The following is a 16275-nucleotide window of genomic DNA, read 5'->3' as shown; positions in this document are numbered from 1 at the left end:
ACAAACATCTACTTTGAGGAAATGCATTTCAGGGCACTCTGTCAAACTCTATTCCTCTGGGAGTTAGAGTTTTGGAGAAATGCAGCGTTCAGCATATTGGTTTTAACAAAGGAAGGTTCAAACGCTTCATTGAAAACTGAAGATTTAGTGATTTTTAGCTTTTCTCATGAAATATGGTTGCCAGGGTTGCCAGGTTTTCGCAACAAAAACCACCCAATTGGTACTCAAAACTAGCCCAATGGCGTTTAGAGGGGGGTCCCCCAGTAAAAATCGCATTCCAAGGGGTAAAATACACATTTTTTGGCTGGATTTCCTGGGTAAAAGTAGCATTCCAGGGGTTAAATATCACGTTATTGGGGTTACTTCAACCCGCTGACAAAAAAAAATAAAAAAATAAAAAGTCTATAATATTTAACCACAAATGCTCATCTTGCACTAGCTCGACTTCACACATTATGTAATCACGCTGGAAAGGTCACTTTTAATAGGTAGGGTGAAAAACTCCATCTCATTTTCTCCTCCAGCTTTAGAGTGTCCAACATTGTTGTTTTACCTTTTTTTGTAAAGGGCATTTGACTTTATTTGCACATTCACTTTGTAAACACTGAGTCAGTACTTTCGCCTACATCATGTGTGACCTTTCCAACGTGACTACATAATACGTGAAGTCGAGCTATCGTTTTGAATCATAACTGTGTGGTTGTGGGATGTTTCAGGCATGCAGCCTGTGCTGTATTCTGTGAGGGAGGCGCTGGAGGGCAGACCACACTGGGTGCGAACAGGCTCTGAGATCTGCTATTACAGGTACTTTGCTTTCTTATTTCACTTCAGCTCTTCAAATTTAATCTCACATTCTTCACTTTGCCTCACGTTACTGTACTCTTTCTTTATGCAGTCTATTCTTTATTTTAGATATTGCGTGTATAGCATCTAATTATGGTTATGACTTCCACAGAAATCACTTCTGCCCTAGAAGAGATCAAAAACGTTCTTTCTACACACTGACCTTCACTGTGACCTTTCGCCATGAAGATGACGTGTGCTACTTGGCCTACCATTACCCTTATACCTACACCACCCTTCAGGTGCTTGACACACCCAGTTTGTATGAACATTAGGGCCGGGATGTCACACTTAACTCCAGAATCAATACTGTTAAGATATTTAGGTGCTGAATCAATATGTATTGTGATTTGCTGTGCAAAGGCAAAAGGCCATAACTTCGTTTTTGGCCAAAAATGAGTTATTGATATTTTTGGGACATTCAAAATCATGTGGATAAATATCTTCAGTCAATTTCATTGTTTTTTTTTTTTTTGAGAAAATAATGGGTTGTCTTAACAGTAATACTGAAAAGCCCAGGAGAAACCAAGGCAGAACATTGTATACCACCAGTTACCGCTCTTCGACTGTTTTTAAATGCTAAAATTGAGTTACGGGGCAAAATCCTGTGTAACTTGTGTACTTTCATACATCTGAAGCACTTAATTAAACAAATGAATCATACAGATCGTGACCTACCGAACTGCTTCATGTTACGAAGTACTGTAAACAAGCAAAGACTAGATTACTTGGCAGCAATAAGTAATCGTAAATACGTTTTTTTTTGTTTGTTTGTTTTTTGGTTTATAATGCAGGTTACTCACTTAGTACCAGCCTGTCATTCTGGGGCTGTCCACTTTTAGTTGTACGCGTGTGGACTCACATGCCGTGACAGCCAGGGTTGCCAGGTTTTCACAACAAAACCCGCCCAGTTGCTACTCTATTGCTACCGCTTTTCGGTGGGAGATCCCCTTTTTTGGGTGTAATTCCAGGGGCTAAATATCACATCATTGGGGTTGCTTCAACCCACGGACATGAAAAACAACTCATGGCAACAGTGTTAAAGTAGCCCAGTTCCACGGGAAAGTTACGGACTTGGCAACACCATTAGCATATAGCATTATCACATCTAAAATCAATAGAGTAACAGTGCGCAATTAAATCCATATCCTACCTTATTTTTGTAACCCAATATTGGAGATGTTTAATCCACAAGCATTCTGAACATTATTCCTTCTTGCTGGTGTTCACATCAATTCACAAGTCGTTCTTTTAAGTTAGGTTATTTTCATTTAAGTTGATGTAAAAACAATTAGCTATGTCTTGCATCCTTTTACGTTAGTGAACATTGCAAATAAATTGTTTGCAAAACTGTATCCACTAATATGTTTAACTTTTTGTCTGGTTGTTACAGTCATAAAAGCAATTAATAGTCACATTGCTATATGTTGATAGCCCATGATCACTAGGTTTTTGTAAATGGTGATCAGCGACCAAATATTGATAATGTGGAAGTTACTGCCTTTTGCCTTGGCGTGACTTCTTACTTTTTGCAGATAATGCAAAGGCAGAGTACAGTGTCAAAATAGGGGTAAAAATCAAGTTTGAGTTCAAGATTTTTTATGTAGATCATTTTTATTACTAAAACATCTAATTGCCAAATTTCCGGTATCCTGTCTAGAATTAATTTGGCTGGACAAATAAAAATCTTTAAAGTAATATTTCTCAGTTTCACACTCTAGTGAGTTAAATTAGTTCACTTGCTGAACAAAAATTTACAGATAATGTGCTCACTCCCTTGTCATCCAAGATGTTCATGTCTTTCTTTCTTTAGTCGTAAAGAAATTGTTTTTTGAGGAAAACATTTCAGGATTTCTCTCCATATAGTGGACCTCTATAATGCCCCTGAGTTTGAACTTCAAAAATGCAGTTTAAATGCAGCTTCAAAGGCCTCTAAATGATCGTAGGCAAGAAAAAAGGGTCTTATCTAGCGAAACGATTGGTTATTTTCTAAAAAAAATTGACAATTTATATACTTTTTAACCTTAAATGCTCATCTTGTCTTGTCTCTGCGTTAACTATGTACATTTCAAACTGTTCAAAACAGTTAGGGTATGTTGAAAAACTCCCATCTCATTTTCTCTTTCAACTTCAAAATCGTCCTACATTTATTTAAATGGCTGGTTAACACTCACTGGAGTATTTTGCAGTGTGCTCTTGAAGTTTCTCTGAAACCCTCCACCTCCCCAGCTCCACCTGTATAAATCTGCTACAGGTTATTATATGTGACCCTGTAGCACAAAACCAGTCATAAGGGTAATTTTTTTTGAAAATGAGATCATCTGAAAGCTGAATAAATAAGCTTTCCATTGATTTATGCTTTGTTAGGATAGGACAATATTTGGCCAGGATACAACTATTTGAAAATCTGGAATCTGAGGGTGCAAAAAATTCAAAATACTGAGAAAATCTTGTTTAAATTTGGCCAAAATAAATTCTCAGCAATGCATATTACTAATTAAAAATTAAGTTTTGATATATTTAGGAAATTTAAAAAAAAAATATGTTCATGGAACATGATCTTTACTTAATATCAATTAAGTAATTTGCAATTATTAGAGTGTAGGGAAATGAGAAATAATGTTTATGGTAAATTTTGTTCACACATTAACTAAAAACAGACTAAAAGATCTTGGTTCATTAAAAATCAAATGAAAATTGTTGGTGCATCACTAGTTATAATCCCTAAAGACTAAAGCAGATGTGAATTGTTCTCTAGACCCATTTGAAGATGCTGGAGAAGTCTGTAGACCCACGGAAAGTTTTCTTCAGGCAACAAAACCTCTGTGACACGCTGGCGGGAAACTCCTGCTCCTTAGTCACGATCACAGCCTGCCCCACTTCCAGAGCCTGGAAACATCTGCACCAGCTGCGTAAGTCTGACATTAAAACTCGCAATGAGTCAGATTTATGCTCTTGTGTGTCGACACACCTGTGAACTGAACGTCTGATGCTGCTCGGGGTTTGTATTCAGCAGTGAAGCTGTGTGTGTGCGTTTATGAGTGTGTGCTCGTACAGTCTGGCACATCTTCAAGGCGCTTCGAGCATCTGAGCTTTGAAACCTCCTGTCAGAGGAGGAGTTGAGGAGCTTCAGTGTGGGTGGGTGGGTGGATGTATGTGGGGAGGACACCGTTAGATAGGATGACAGTGTTTGACTCACTACCTGAAGCACATGTTATGCTAGAAGACAAAAAAGTTAAAAGAGCACATGTGGACTGAGAGGTAGTCAGTTTGATTCTTTCTTGTTGGTAGTTGCTTCGTTTTATTTTTCAGTTTATGTTATTTAAAACATTTTTGTTTTCATAATATTCAATATTGTCTTGCCAACAGAAACACATTTTCTTTTGTAATGATATAACCAAGGCTGTACATTTAACCAATAATATCATTACATACATGCATTATATAATATGCATTATATAATATATAATATCATTACATATCATTACATACATGCATTTTTCATATTTTTCATGAAAAACACCTTTTAATGAAAGGCAAAAAAACCAAAAACAATAAATAATAAACAAATATATCAATTAGTAACTATTTATTTATTTAGACTCTGAGGATCAAAGCCTTTTAATTCACAAAAATTAAATCAATAGAAAATATTATTTATTTATTTATGAATTCTTTTAATGTAATAAAAATACCAAAATGTATTTATTTACTGTAATTACTTCGATTCTGAGGAATAAAACTTTTTATTTGCATATATAACATTTATTTATTTATTTATCTATCTATGGTCTTTATTTGTTGTCACTCAGAGCATCTAAACATATTTTTTTTTAATTAAATGAAAAATGTTTATTTATTTATCACTTATTTGTTATATATATATATATATATATATATATATATATATATATATATATATATATATATATATATATATATATATATATATAATATAATATATATTTATATTTTACTATGATTTTTATTTATTGTCTTTAAGACACTTGGAGCATTTGAAAACCAAACGCTTCTTTTGATTCAATAAAAAATGTCAACATTTATTTATGTATTTATTTATTTATTTAGACTCTGAGGATAAAATACAATAATAACTTTTTCATTTGCAAAAATTTAATTAAATCAATAGAAAAGAATAGTTATTTATTTATTTAGACTTTGAGGAGCAAAACATTTTTTATTTGCAAAAATTAAATCAGTAGAAAATATTTATTTATTTATTTATTCATTCATTTATTTGTTTATTTATTTTTTATCTGTTTTTATCTATCTATCTATGATTTGTATTTGTTTTCACTCAGAGCATATGAACGTTTTTAAAATAAAATACTAAAATCACACAAAACTTTTTTTTTTTTTAATAATTTATTTGATGTGTTTTATTTTTATTTTATTTCAATTTATATTCCTTTAGTGGCCCAGAGCATCTAAATAGGATTAATTTATTAATTTTGTTTATTTAATATGATTTTTATTTACTGTCTTCAAGGCACGTAGAACATTTGAAAAGTATTGCAAGGTATTTATTTATTTATTTTTAAGGCACTTTAAAAATATTTTTTCCCCAAAAATTAAATAAATAAATTGATTGTTCGTCTTTTTGCCTTTCTTACATAAATCCAGGTGTAATCAGACACTTAAACATCCTTGTGTGTTGAAAGATCACATTAAGCACATTTATAAAGCATCTAGCAAAAGCACTTGGCGGTGGTTCCTGTCTTGAATCGGTACTCCTACCCGCTCTTGCATAAGTGCTGACAGGTGTGACTGTCAGCTGCAGGTGAAGCTACAGAGATAGATGTCTCAGACTGAAAGAAGATCTACAGGGACACGCTGGGACGTGCTGACCCAGCTGTGGGCCACTTCCACTGGGTAGCACAATGCTCACCAAACCCCTGTCTCCTGATGAATATGGAGGCGAGACATCTGCAGCTTGATCCCCATAGACCGACGCAGAGCATCTGGCACGGCTGGAGGTGGAGGGACGGCCCGTTCCGATCAGCCGACTGCTGACAGTCCCTCAAGACACTCCGACATACTGCAAAGTGACCTGCTGACAATTCCCAATGACTGTCATACACAGTGACCTGTTCGCTAACTTGGAACTTGTGTCGTTGATCAAAGACTGCCAGTCATTAGCTCAACTGAATTAGCTATGCATGAACTCTGTGTGTGTGTATGAATGCAATTGCGTGTGTTAGCGTAATCACATAATGAAAGCACACATATGGACTCTCTTCAGGAATTTGATGGCTAATGAAATCAGTTACATGAAAATGACTTCCCATAATTTAAATTCAGGCACTGTTTTAGTTGTTTTAACAGCATTGGACTTTTAATAACAAAGTTTCGATCACGATTCACTTCCATTATTAAGCTTAGAAAAGCTAGGATGTTTTTTTAAGGTAAGTCTGATTGTATTCGTCTGAAAAAAGGGTGAGTAAATTAAAATGCTTCTTAAATTCACTAATTAAGCAGAAACAAGATCTAGTGCCGTTCTTTCCAAACACGTGTAGTGTAGCAAATTTGAAGAAACTAGTTTTCCCATCAGCTGACACACAGTAGTGTTGTGACAGCCGCTGCAGCAGTCAAACACAGCCTCGCCGTAGTCAACAGCATCCAGTGAGATTCACGTGGCTCTGTGTAAACATCAAGCCTGAAACACACACACTCACACATGCAGGGCACCTCATCCATCTGTCATCGTCCTGCTGAGTGTGTCGTCCCAGCTGACACCATGCCGAAACATCACAGTGCATTTCATTAATCTGAACATCCGTGCAAAAAACACTCCTCCAACAGGAAGAGGCTGTGTCAGGAAATCAGACTTGCTAGTAGATGAATTGATTTCAGGTAGTATGTGGATCTTTCTACAGCGTGGGGCCTTTTGTATCCCTCATATACATATAAGTGAAATGCTTTTATCCATTTGTCCATCTGTTGTTTGTGTTCGTTCTATCTCATTTTCCTTCTGATAGCTTATATTTGAAGGCAAAGGCCCTGTTTACATTTGGTATTAAGATGCGTTTTGGTCGTTCGGAATGAATACGTATTAGGTCAGTAGGTGAAGAGTAGGTGGTCTTTAGCAGCTGTTCGAACGCATTCGACCACATGCGCGACTACAACAGCAATCCGCTCACTTGTTCCTTCATTCGTTCATTCTTTCTGTCTGTCTGATTTATCTATTGTTTGTTTTTTCATTCTGTCTCTCATTTGTTCTGACATATTTAAAGGCAAAATTATTATTTGTTTGTTTGTTCATTCGTTAGTTCTGTCTGTCTGTCTATCATTTGTTCATTTGTTTGCTCTGTCTATCTATCTATCTATTGTTTGTTTTGTTAATTCATTCTATCTCTCATTCTGACATCTCATATTTGAATGCAAAGTTACTGTTTGTTCATTCGTTTTCTGTCTGTCATTTTTGTTCATTTTCTTTTTCATTCTGACATCTATATTTGAAGGCAAAATTATTTTGTTCGTTCATTCATTCTGTCTGTCTGTCTATCTGTTGTTTGTTTCTTTGATCTCTGTTTCGTTTTGATAGCTCATATTTGCAGGCAAAATTATCTTTTGTTTGTACTGTCTGTCAGTCTATGTATTTGTCGTTTGTTTATTCTGTCTCTCTTTCATTCTGATATCTCATATATTCATATTCTGACAGATCATCTATCTATCTATCTATCTGTCTGTCTGTCTGTCTATCTGTCTCTGTCTATCTGTCTGTCTATCTATCTATCTCTCTGTCTGTCTGTCTGTCTGTCTGTCTATCTATCTATCTATCTATCTATCTATCTATCTATCTATCTATCTATCTATCTATCTATCTATCTATCTATCTATCTACCTGTCTGTCTGTCTGTCTGTCTATCTATCTGTCTGTCTGTCTGTCTATCTATTATTTATCTGTCTCTGTCTGTCTGTCTATCTGTCTGTCTGTCTATCATCTATCTGTCTGTCTGTCTGTCTATCAACCTATCTCTCTATCTGTCTGTCTGTCTATCTATCTGTCTATCTGTCTGTCTGTCTATCATCTATCTGTCTGTCTGTCTATCTATCTATCTGTCTGTCTGTCTATCTGTCTATCTGTCTGTCTATCTGTCTCTGTCTATCTGTCTGTCTATCTGTCTGTTTGTCTGTCTGTCTGTCTATCTATCATGTATCTGTCTGTCTCTGTCTATCTGTCTCTGTCTGTCTATCTATATGTCTGTCTGTCTGTCTCTCTGTCTGTCTGTCTGTCTATCTATCTGTCTGTCTGTCTGTCTATCTATCATTTATCTGTCTCTGTCTGTCTATCTGTCTGTCTGTCTATCATCTATCTGTCTATCTGTCTGTCTGTCTATCATCTATCTGTCTCTGTCTGTCTGTCTATCTGTCTGTCTGTCTATCTATCATTTATCTGTCTGTCTGTCTGTCTATCTATCATTTATCTGTCTGTCTGTCTATCTGTCTGTCTGTCTGTCTATCATCTATCTGTCTATCTGTCTGTCTATCATCTATCTGTCTCTGTCTGTCTGTCTGTCTATCTATGTCTATCTGTCTCTGTCTGTCTGTCTGTCTGTCTATCTGTCTGTCTGTTTGTCTGTCTGTCTGTCTATCTATCATTTCTGTCTATGTGTCTCTGTCTATCTGTCTATTTATCTATCTGTCATCTATCTGTCTGTCTGTCTCTCTCTTCCGTTCTGACATCTCATATTTGAGGGCAAAATTATTGTTTGTTCATTCTGTCTCTCTGTCTTGTTTATCTATATATCTATCAATTAGATAGATAATTACTGTTTGTTCGTTCATTCATGAATTCTTTCTGTCTACCTACCTGTGTGTTGTTTGTTTCAATGTCTCATATTTACAGGCAAAATTTTCTGTCTGTCTATCTATTTGTCATTTGTTAGTTTATTCTGTCTCTCTTTTATTCTGACATCTCATATTTAAAGGCAAATTCTCTATCTATCTATCTATCTATCTATCTATCTATCTATCTATCTATCTATCTATCTATCTGTCTATCTATCTGTCTGTCTGTCTGTCTGTCTGTCTGTCTGTCTGTCGTTTTCATTCTGACATCTCATCTGAAAGCAAAAGTATCTATCGTTTGTTCGTTCAATTTGTTTTATCTACCTATCTACCTATTCTGACATCTCATATCTAAAGGCAAATTCTCCATCTGTCTGTCTATCTATCTATCTATCTATCTATCTATCTATCTATCTATCTATCTATCTATCTATCTATCTATCTATCTATCTATCTGTCTATCTGTCTGTCTGTCTGTCATTTGTTCGTTCTGTCTGTCTTTCTAACATCTCATATTTGAAGGCAAAATAATATTTTGCAGCATCTATATTTTCATCTTTTAGCACAAGTTGGAGTAGTGCAATTTATTAACAGTTAAACACATCATTGTCTCTGTGTGTTTATTTAAAATACATATGTTTGCTTGAAAAAATAAAAAGACACAGGGTATTATAGAATATCCTGTAAACAATTTAAATTGAACATAGGCTTATGAGTTTGCTTAACCCTGTCCATGTGAAGTGGACACATACGGTAGCAATCTGTGGCAAAATGCGGCAACAAACTCTGACATTTGCCTGTCGGAGGATTACACCTTAATTACCACATGGGGGTTTAACAGCGTTAGCACATGAGCTTTTCCTTTACACATAGTGGGATTTTCATAATCATTTTACAATTTCACTCAGATGCAGGACTTCCGTGAACTCCCGTCCGCAGCATTATTGAATTAAAGGCCTCAGATATGATTAACTGTAATCATGGTGCCCCACATCAATCACCACAAACAAATTAAGCCGCTTTTATAAGCCATCAGTGATTATGAGGTGAAGCAGGGTCAAGGCTTGTTTCTGTGCATATAAGAGAGAAAGCGACTGGACGCCGCTGTGGAATAAGGACTTGTTAATATGACGCATCAGACGAGCTGTAGCTTTTGTTTAGTATTAAAGTTGTACAGCTGACCAGTAGAACAACATGGATTAAAGTGGCAGCAATTGAACTGGATGAACTTAACATCTTAATTTGGGGTTGGTATTTGCATAATTCTCACAGACTTCTAATTAAACCAATCCCTTTGATTAGCTGTACCTGTAAACAACACCAGCTTACTTTATATTTACACTTCCATACTATTTCTTACAAAAGCGGGTGTGAAAATGTCTTGCAGCACTCCCTAAGTAACAAAGATGTCACGTTATATAAAGAAAACAATTTTAGTTGGCTGGTATTTGTGTGCGCTGCCTTGAGGTGTATATCACTAAACAGACAGGTTATAATTTCTTGGAATTATGTATTTGGGACATTTTGTGTGTCATGTAAGAAATGAAACTTTTTATATTAAGGAATATTTTTCTATTTCCTTGAGAGAGAGAGAGAGAGAGAGAGAGAGAGAGAACCCTGGAACATCCAGGAATTGCAAAATTGTGATGTCCAAACTTAAAAAGGTCATCTAAATTATAACGGTTAATTAAAAAATAAATTAGTGGAAAAATCTGTGAAATTCTTAAAGTATAATTTTATGCATTATGTATTTTTTATGCATTTAAATTATAATTTCTATACATTTTAACAATAAACGAGGGGAAACACACACACACACACACACACATATATAAATATGTGTGTGTGTGTACTTGTTTTTGCTACATTGTGGGGACTGGCTTGAGGTCCCCATGGGTACAAAAGCTTATAAATCATACAGAATGAGTTTTTTTGAGAAAGTAAAAATGCAGAAAATTTTCTGTAAGGGTTAGGTTTAGGGGTAGGGTTAGGGTAAGGGGACAGAAAATACAGTGTGGAGAGTATAAAAACCATTGCACCTATGGAGAGTCCCCACAAGGATAATAAACCAGACATGTGTGTGTGTGTGTGTGTTTTGTTAAATTAATAAATAAATATACATTTAACATAAATTTATTATTATTATTATTATTATTAGTATTATATTAAGGGGAAAAAAAAGAAGGAAATATCCAAGAATTGTAATGTTGTGATTTCCCAGCCTAGAAAGGTCATGTAAATAATAAAAAAAATAAAGAAATTAGTAAAAGTGGAATTTTCTGTTATACATTTTAACAATAAATGTAGGGAAAAAAGTAAAGCATGCATAAATAAATAAATAAATAAACAAAAAATATTTATGCATTTAACATGAATGTATAGTTGTTGTTGTTGTTGTTGTTATTATTATTATTATTATTATTAAATGATCAAGATTTTCTTAAAAAAAAAAAAAAAAATAAAAAAAATGAATTGCTGAATTATGTAAGGACTGTGGCATTTACATGACCTTACATGACTTAAAACCAAACGTGTTATGAAAAAGGCATTACACAATTATATAATTATATATACATTTATTTGGCTGGGCTGTGAAAAATAATGATAAATGTTTTCCTGCCGTTAACAATTTCGTAAAGCCCTTTGAGCGTGTGTTACAGACATACAGGGCTCTTATCTGTTAGTCACATTGCCCATGCCTTCTGCTGACAGTCAATGATAAATCCTATTTGCAAAACTTTCTGCTTGCGTTTGACTCTACATTAACAGAATCTGTTCTCCATTGGCATGCATCCTGCAGCCTACATGCTTCTTTCTTCCTCTCTCATTTAATATCGCCATCTGTGCTGTCGCTCCGTCCTTCATGTTCGCACAGTCTCTTCAAATAGACATCATAACCCCTATTTCACCCACAGTCCACTGGACGCAATCCAGAAACTGGGCTACGGTATGTGAAAATAATGACTTTGCTGTATGGTTTTACCCTTTATTCAACTCAAATGCGGCTGGAGACGGAAGGTCTCTGCACCCTGGTTTTCACATGACATTTCTAAATAATAGCATGTCATTTTATTTTAGGAAAAAAGACATTGAGATTTGAGGACACATTTTAACATGCAGAATTTGATTTAGCATCTTTATTGTTTTGATTCAGTGTTTGAAGGTTATTTAAATAAAAATATTGAAATTAAATGAAACATACTGAATATTACAAATTTTCACATTTTAAAACCTGAAAAGCCTGGAAATAATATAATATAATAGGAAAAATTAGGAAATTCCTGTAGTCAAAATAAAAATAAAATTGTAATGTGTCTGGATGTTCATCTGCAGACATTTTAAAATCTGGTTGTACGTCTGCAGATGTTTTAACATTTGAAAAACTGACTTAATTTTCTAAATCAGGGTGTAAATCTGAGTCTAAATCTAGAGTGTGTTACACTAACTTAATTTTGTAAGTAAGGATGTAAGTATGGGCATAAATGTGGTTGTTCATTTTCAGATGTTTTAAAATGTGAAAAACTAACTTAATTGTATAAATCAGGGTGTAAGTCTGAGTCTAGATTTAGACCGAGACTTACACCCTGATTTATGAAATCTAGTTAGTTTTACACATTTTAAAACTAACTAGATTTTAAAAATCAGGGTGTAAGTTTCTCGGTCTAAATTTAGTTTGTACATCTGCAGATGTACAGATGTAAATGTGTAAAACTAACTTGATTTTATAAATCATGGTCTCAGTCTAGGTCTAAATTTGGTTGTACGTCTGCAGTCATTTTAAAATGTGTAAAACTAACTTGATTTTATAAATCAGGGTGTAAGTCTGGGTCTAAATCTGGTACATCTGCAAATGTTTTAAAATGTGTAAAACTAACTAGATTTTATAAATCGGGGTGTAAATCTGGGTCTAAATCTGATTGTATGTCTGCAGACCTTTTAAAATGTGTAAAACTATCCTAATTTTATAAATCAGGGTGTATGTCTCTGTCTAAATTTAGTTTGTACATCTGCAGATGTTTTAAAATGTGGAAAACTAACTTAATTTTATAAGTCAGGGTGTAAGTTACGGTCTAAGTCTCTGTCTAAATCTGGTTTGTACATCTGCAAATGTTTTAAAATGTGTAAAACTAACTAGATTTTATAAATCAGGGTGTAAGTCTGGGTCTAAATCTGGTTTGTACATCTGCAAACATTTTAAACTGTGTAAAACTTACTTGGTTTTATAAATCAGGGTGTAAGTCTGGGTCTAAATCTGGTACATCTGCAAATGTTTTAAAATGTGTAAAACTAACTAGAATTTTATAAATCAGGGTGTAAGTCTGGGTCTAAATCTGGTACATCTGCCAACATTTTAAAATGTGTAAAACTAACTAGATTTCATCACTCTGGGTCTAAATCTAGTTTGTTCATCTACAGATGTTTTAAAATGTGTAAAACTAACTTAATTTTATAAATCAGGGTGTAAGTCTGGGTCTAAATCTGGTACATCTGCAAATGTTTTAAAATGTGTAAAACTAACTTAATTTTATAAATCAGGGTGTAAGTCTGGGTCTACATCTGGTTGTACATTTGCTAACATTTTAAAATGTGTAAAACTAACTTAATTTTATACATCATGGTGTAAGTGTGGGTCTAAATCTGGTTGTACATTTGCTAACATTTTTAAATGTGTAAAACTAACTTAATTTTATAACTCAGGGTGTAAGTCTGGGTCTAAATCTGGTTGTACATTTGCTAACATTTTAAAATGTGTAAAACTAACTTGATTTAATGAATCAGGGTGTAAGTCTGGGTCTAAATCTGGTTTGTACGTCTACAAACGTTTTAAAATGTGTAAAACTAACTTAATTTTATAAATCAGGGTGTAAGTCTGGGTCTAAATCTGGTACATCTGCCAACGTTTTAAAATGTGTAAAACTAACTTCATAATTTAATAACTGGGTGTAGGGTGTAAGTCTGGGTCTAAATCTTTGGTTTGTACATCTACAAATGTTTTAAAATGTGTAAAACAAACTTAATTTTATAAATCAGGGTGTAAGTCTGGGTCTAAATCTGGTACATCTGCCAACGTTTTAAAATGTGTAAAACTAACTAGATTTCATAACTCAGGGTGTAAGTCTGGGTCTAAACCTAGTTTGTACATCTACAGATGTTTTAAAATGTGTAAAACAAACTTAATTTTATAAATCAGGGTGCAAGTCTGGGTCTAAATCTGGTTGTACATTTGCTAACATTTTAAAATGTGTAAAACTAACTTCATTTTATGAATCAGGGTGTAAGTCTGGGTCTAAATCTGGTTTGTACGTTTGCAAACATTTTAAATGTGTAAAACTAACTTAATTTTATAAATCAGGGTGTAAGTCTGGGTCTAAATCTAGTTTGTACATCTACAGATGTTTTAAAATGTGTAAAAATAACTTAATTTTATAAATCAGGGTGTAAGGCTGGGTCTAAATCTGGTTGTACATTTGCTAACATTTTAAAATGTGTAAAACTAACTTGATTTTATGAATCAAGGTGTAAGTCTGGGTCTAAATCTGGGTCTACTTTTTGTAGTTGTGATGATGACAGTTTTTAAATTCAGTATTTAAATATTTTTATATTTTAATATAGTATTTTGAATTAAGTGTATTATTGATATTTTAATAATAATCTATTCATTCTATATTCATTATTGTTTTTAAAGACAACTGAATTACTGTAAAATTTGTTGATCTCAACTCTTTTTTCTTTCCAATAAGCCTACCTCTATTGTTATGGGTGTGTTGAAGTCATGCATAACTATAATAAATCTGAATGCATATAATCAAGATTATGAGTCTAAATGAAGGATGCAGTTATAAAACCAGATAATATTGATGTAAAATACAGATGACCTCATTGTAAAAACTAGGATGACCCCATTTAAAAAAAAAAAAAAAAAAAGAAAAAAAGAAAAGTACAGACGCATATAACAGTGAATCCTCTTGTTGCAGAAAGTGTCTCCCTGCAGATCGCTTTTAGCGAAACTGTCACACTAAACGGGATTACGTTTGATAATTAACAACCCAAGAAATGAGCATGAGCGAGATTCCTATGAAACACTTTTAATTAATAAAAGGCTAAATTAAAAGCTGCATTTTCATAAGCTTTGCGGGGCAAATTCATCTCATGATTACAAATGGACAAGTCTGATATGTTCTAATTGGACCTGATTTGCATATACGGGAAAGGATTACAGAGATTGGTTTTGATAGCTTAAGGCTGCCTTTGTACTTTACGATCAAGAGGCGGAGACTTGTTCTCCCTGGGCTTGTGTGTGTGAGTGAGGAGTGTGTTCGCACATTCCACTGATGATTAAAAATGTAGTACGCATTTGAGCAAAATTATATGTCTGGCAGAAAGATATGAACATTTATTTACAGACATTTTAAAGTGTGTAATTCTAGCAACTTAGCTTGTTACTCCATTGATACTCAGGAAAAACCTCAGACCAGTGCTGGCGTCTAAGTGTAGACCTAAGTTTAGGATATCATACTAGCAGCTTAATTTTTGTATATTTCTTAACTATGTCTTAAAAGTGTGTAATACTACACACAACTTAATTGTGCGCTGCAGTTCCTAGTAAATTAATTAGTTAAGCTGCTGGGTTTAGGTCTGGGTCTGTGTGTGCAGACATTTTAACATGGAAAACTAACTTAATTTTATAAGTCAGAGTCTGTGTTTGGGTCTAAGTCTGGTTGTTCATCTGCAGATGTTACAAAGTGTGTAAAACTGAATACATATTGCAAGAAAGGATAAAAGTCTGGGTCTGAGTTTGTTTTATGTTTGCAGACATTATCAAGTGGGTAAAATGTATTTTTTTTTAAGCCAAGGTCTATGTTGGGGCTTAAATCTGTTTGTATGTCTGCAGACGGTTTAAAATGTGTAAAACTAACTTACAAATAAGGCGTAAATCTGGGTCTAAATCTGTATGTATATCTGCAAACGTTTTAAAATATGAAAAACTAACTTAATTTTATAAATCAGGGTGTAAGCCTCGGTCTAAATCTGGTTGTATGTCTGCAGACATTTTAAAATGGCTAAAAGTAGCTTAATTTTACATATCAGTGTGTAAGTCTGGGTGTAAATCTGGTTGTACATCTGCAGACATTTTAAAATGTTTAAAACTAGTTTAATTTTGAAAATCAGGGTGTAAGTTTGGGTCTGAATCTGTTTGTATGTCTGCAGACAGTTTAAAATGTGTAAAACTAACTTAATTTTAATCATTCAGGGTGTACTGTAAGTGTAGTTCTAAATCTGGTTGTACATCTGCAGTCATTTTAAAATGTGTAAAACTAACTTAATTTTATAAATCAGGATGTAAGTCTGGGTCTAAATCTGGTTGTATGTCTAAAGATGTTTTAAAATGTGTAAACCTAACTTCTTTTTCTAAATCAGGGTGTAAGTCTGGGTCTTAACTAAATTAATTTTCTAAATTAGGGTGTAAATCTGGGTCTAAATCTTGTTGTACATCTGCAAGTGTTTTAAAATGTGTAAAACTAACTTAATTTCCTAAATAAGGGTGTAAATCTGGGTCTTAACTAAATTAATCTTAGAAATCAGGGTGTAAGCCTAGGTCTTAATCTGGTTGTTCATCTA

General features: G+C 33.9%; 1 protein-coding gene across 5 annotated transcripts in view; it reads left to right on the top strand.

Annotated features, from left to right (window-relative positions):
* Positions 1 to 16275, top strand: part of LOC127156274 (cytosolic carboxypeptidase 4) — a 249185-nt gene that overhangs the window by 108845 nt on the left and 124065 nt on the right. For all 5 annotated transcript variants that reach the window (XM_051099028.1, XM_051099029.1, XM_051099030.1 and 2 more), the window contains 3 exons: positions 717 to 804; positions 956 to 1085; positions 3602 to 3755. In XM_051099028.1, the coding sequence (XP_050954985.1) occupies positions 717 to 804; positions 956 to 1085; positions 3602 to 3755 (372 nt within the window). The remainder of the gene's footprint in view (positions 1 to 716; positions 805 to 955; positions 1086 to 3601; positions 3756 to 16275) is intronic.

This window comes from Labeo rohita, chromosome 25 (assembly GCF_022985175.1).
Source record: "Labeo rohita strain BAU-BD-2019 chromosome 25, IGBB_LRoh.1.0, whole genome shotgun sequence".
NCBI lineage: Eukaryota > Metazoa > Chordata > Actinopteri > Cypriniformes > Cyprinidae > Labeo > Labeo rohita.
The sequence above is the reverse complement of the archived record's forward strand: the minus strand, read 5'-3'. Positions and strand labels throughout refer to the sequence as shown.